Source organism: Trachymyrmex cornetzi, unplaced genomic scaffold, assembly GCF_001594075.2.
Source record: "Trachymyrmex cornetzi isolate Tcor2-1 unplaced genomic scaffold, Tcor1.1 scaffold857, whole genome shotgun sequence".
Lineage (NCBI taxonomy): Eukaryota > Metazoa > Arthropoda > Insecta > Hymenoptera > Formicidae > Trachymyrmex > Trachymyrmex cornetzi.
The window spans coordinates 33,161-37,664 of record NW_017300198.1 but is presented as its reverse complement, the minus strand read 5'-3'; the positions used below and the strand labels follow the sequence as shown (position 1 = coordinate 37,664).

Here is a 4,504-nt window from a genome sequence, read left to right as displayed (position 1 = left end):
TCGCGGCACTGCGTGATGACCAGCAATTAGAGACTTCTCGTGACCTCTTTTTTGTCATTATTTATTTATTTATGTACGGCATAATGTACAATTTTTCGAGAAAGAGAGACTCGTTGAAACGAATTTAATCTTTTATAGCAAACGTTAAAATCATAACATTTTAAGAAAATTGTATTTATTCTCGTCATTAAAACACTTTTTTTTTAATGTTAGGAAAAATTTCTAGTTCTTTATAAAATATACAAAAATATTTTATTAACAATATTTAAAAATATAATTAAAATTTGTACTCTTTGTCACAGTAAAATTGAGGACACATCAATTTTATAGCAGGCGAAAACCGTATACGCTACGATAAAAACTTTATTAGAAATAAATTTAAATAGGTTCTCTATCGTATATACATTGATATTAGCTAGCTCGTCCCTGTTCCTAGCTTCAGGACGCGGTTAATCGAATTACCTTTGGTACCGTAAAGTAACGAAGCCGAAAGGGTTATATAGTGTGTGACCTCATTAATAGTTGTTTCCGAGAAGTTAGATACATTCATAGTAAGGGCGAATAAATTTTGGCGGTTATGAGGCCCGTGAAGTTTCTCCGAATTGTTTTATAACACCCGATGGACTTTAATGATTTCTCTGTCATAGCCTATTACACTTATAATCTTCTCGTTTCTTCCTCCTTCAATCACAAAACAATCACGCGTATTTGCCAAGCGTTTCCGATTACACACGGCGTTAAAATCGATCCGCACGTAATTTTATTAAGCGGCGTACTTTAGTGGGTTGTGTAACACACGTAATTAACGTTAACGGATCTATTTTCCAGAACCTCTGTTTAGCTGGCACGTCGTTGATGTTAATTGGTGGTCGTGCAAGTTTCGTGTGGATTAATTGTTAACAATAATATACGCGTAACATGTAATAATCTAAAGTTACATTTTCGATATTTCGACGGTAGTGAACTATAATCTAATGTTTGTTATTCGATGAGTCGATTATAACCGCAATATACAATACAATATCCCTCTGTAATTCTAAATTCACATATTTCCACAAAATCCACAAACTAATAATTATTGTAACAACTGTTCATCATAAAGCCATATATACCTAAGATAAATACTGTAAGCCGCAAATATTCGAGCTTCATCCCGTAACATTTTTCTCGAGTCGACCGCACTCGGTGCGGTGACGTCAGTAAATTTTCGGTACGTAGACACGTTATCGCGATGTACAAGCCTTTTTTGTTCGTAACAACGTATATCATGAGCTTCGTTTCCTCGTCACATTGCTAAAGTATGTCGGACGGATTTACAGTGTGTCATAAATTATATCAATGCACATAAATTATATCAATCCGTTTGAGATATTTGTATGTCACTGCGTCAACTGTCGTCTGCCGAGCTGTCTATTTGCAACTTATAAAACCTTTGTACGAAGATTATAGTATGTTAAATATTTGCAGATGTATATTTTTTGCTAAATTTATCTGAACAACTTGTATTTTTTTCTTACGAGCATGTGAGAGTTGGATGCAATATAAATTCGGTGCACAGTCGTCGATGTTGCTTACTAGATTAGACAAGTGGATACGATATGGCGGCGATAAATGTCGACAAGACATGCCCCTTGTTGCCACCGATTTCTCCGCAGGATCGTCAGAAAACATCTCTTTTGACCGATTGTGACGTTAATAAAATATTGGAACGCAAATTTGGTAGTGATAATTCTCGACTTGTCGATTGGAAGTTGGAGCCCCTCAACAAAACGGAAGGTTTCCTCGGCCAATATCATCATCTTCTTATTAAGGCGCGAATCGATGGCAAGACGCAAAGTTTGCAGTTCTTTGCCAAAACTCCACCGCCGACTCATAGCCCGCAGTTTGAATTTCTGCAACGGTTTGACACGTTCAACAAAGAGATCACCTTTTATACAGATTTGGTGCAACGTATGGGTGCGAGCGGATCTCCAAAGTGGATGGTAGAGTGTTACTTTTGGAAACGAAACGTCATCATCGTTCTAGAGGATGCGTCGATAGATGGTTACGCTACGCTGAACAAATACGTACCGTTCAACAAAGAACATTGCGTTTGGATACTGAGAACTCTTTCAAGGCTTCACTCGAGGTCTCTGCTATTGGACGAGAGACTTTGTCGGGAAAGCGGCCAGGCCATCTTCGATCTATACGGACGACTTCTGAACGACATACTCTTTGTCGATGGGGACGATCGATCGGAAAGGGCCCTTATGTCCGGTCTCACGGGCATCTATACTATAATTGATCTTATTGAAGAATTCGATGATAAAGAGAAGATCGTTATTAAGCGCCAAATTACTGAATGGGTTCAAAAAATTTCACAATTATTGGCACCATCGAAGAAACATAGAAATGTCATTTGTCATCGCGACATTTGGGCAACCAATATAATGTTCCGACACGACCTGGCAGGCAATATAAACGGCTGTTATCTAATAGATTGGCAATTTTTTTGTTACTGTCCTCCGGCTATCGATTTTATGTGCTGCCTGTATCTAACCACCGATCGAAGTACCAGAGATCGTCATTTCGATTTCTTCGCTAAAGTTTATTACGATTCATTGGGTCGAAGTTTAGCGGAAGAAGGTCTCGATGTGGAGAATTATCTCTCCTGGACAGCATTCGAGAAGAGTTACACAGAGGCACGAGACATAGCACTTGTTTATGCTGCGCTCAATTTGCAAGTGATGTTACTATCCAATGAAATAACCATAAATTATTTCCGTAATTCGACCGAAAAACTTGAAGAAATTTTATACGGGGATGGACGAGCGGAACTCGTGCGCCATCAGTGCGAGAAGGAACCGGCTTATAAGATACGTACATTTGAGATTATACACGAAATTAAAGATCGTCTGTCGGAACACCCGCCGAATCTGTAATTTTCGCATCTATAATTTTTGACTATGAGATATGATATACTTGGAAGTGTGTTGGTATCTTCTTTACGAAAAAAGATATAATTCATTGTGATCGAAGATTGAAATTGTACCAGGTACGGAACTATTGTCGGTACCTTATTTACAATGTTTGATTGCAAGTTTCGAGAATTGTGTTGTTATTCTTCAGAAAAATGTGTTTGTTCAATTAGAATTAGGATTTGCTAATACATGCAACATATTAAGTTTATTAATATATGCAATGTAAATTTTTATATTAACATTAATTATTTAGAAAAATTATATATTTATTAACTTTCATATTGTATATGTACAGTATAGAAGAATATTTATATGATTTTCTAGTTATAATAATATAAAATGTATTCTTCCTTGAAAAATATCTCGAGAGAGAAGTAATGTACGTCAAAAATGTAAAAGATCTTAAGTCTTGAGATAGTTTGACATTAAAACATGTATTGGATGGGCAAAGAAATATCGGAATCTCTGCTTTTCAGTTATAATTGATGATAGAGAAATGTTTCTGATGCGAATGGACGTATAAAAGCTTTCCCATGGGAATTTCATTTTACTCATTTTTCAAACGCCATCATTAGATCTCGTTTCTCCTTCTTAAGAATTTCTCTTCAACTGCATATTCATTAGTGTATTAGTAAAATAAGTAGAGTATATTATATCTTTGTTTGAATGTAATTTTGTAATTTTTATTTCTACAATCGACTATATTTAGTTTATTAAAGAGATTAATTGTTTTCTTTTGAACGTTTTATACGTCTTTATTCGATATATTAATCTTTATTTACATAGTTATTAGAAAAACTAATTTTATATAGTTGAAACCATTATGTGACATAGCACTTTGCAAACTTAAACGAGACCATCATTCTATGTTACGTCAGACTAACTTTGTCGTGAAAAGAAAAAGGGATTACGTTGCGTAATAAACTTTGGAGCAGTCAGCTAGAAAAGAAAGCGTGAGGAAAGAAAAATTTAGTACTTAAGACAAATTCATGTTATTGACATTATACATTTATATAAAGTATATTTTTACATAAGGACAGAGAGATATTTTTAATTTACTATTTCAATTAATTTATGCATGTCATATGATAAAGAGAGTATTTCATAATTACCTAGAGAAACAATAGCTGAGTATCTCATTTAAATATAAATAATGTGAAAGAAAATGCAATTTTATATTCTGTATAAATGTTAAGAATAGCATAAAATCTTATTAAAGATTTTTTTTTTATAAAAATTTTAATATAAATTTTATTAAAAAATTTATGTACGTAAAAAATTAGATATGTTTTTATTAAGAAATCAAGTAATTTCTGTATAGTATATAATGATTGTGTGTATGTGAATCAAACGTTCAATATAATTTTCTTTACATAACAACACTTCTTAACGGTGGAATCGTCGTTCGCGTGATCATTGGTGTCTTGGTGATAAAATGATGGAGAACGGCCAGACTTAATGACCCATGACGTTATACCGAATTAAAGCGGAAGTTCCTTTTATTGCCAGCTATTTAAAGCGCACGTAATCACCCTTGCGATGTA

General features: G+C 34.2%; 1 protein-coding gene across 1 annotated transcript; it reads left to right on the top strand.

The window, feature by feature from the left end:
- Positions 1-1,588: 1,588 nt before the first annotated feature.
- On the top strand, positions 1,589-2,921 carry LOC108769129 (uncharacterized). The gene has a single exon (XM_018519946.1). The coding sequence runs from the start codon at positions 1,599-1,601 to the stop codon at positions 2,919-2,921; it is 1,323 nt and encodes a 440-aa protein (XP_018375448.1). The 5' UTR covers positions 1,589-1,598.
- The last annotated feature ends 1,583 nt before the right edge of the window (positions 2,922-4,504 follow it).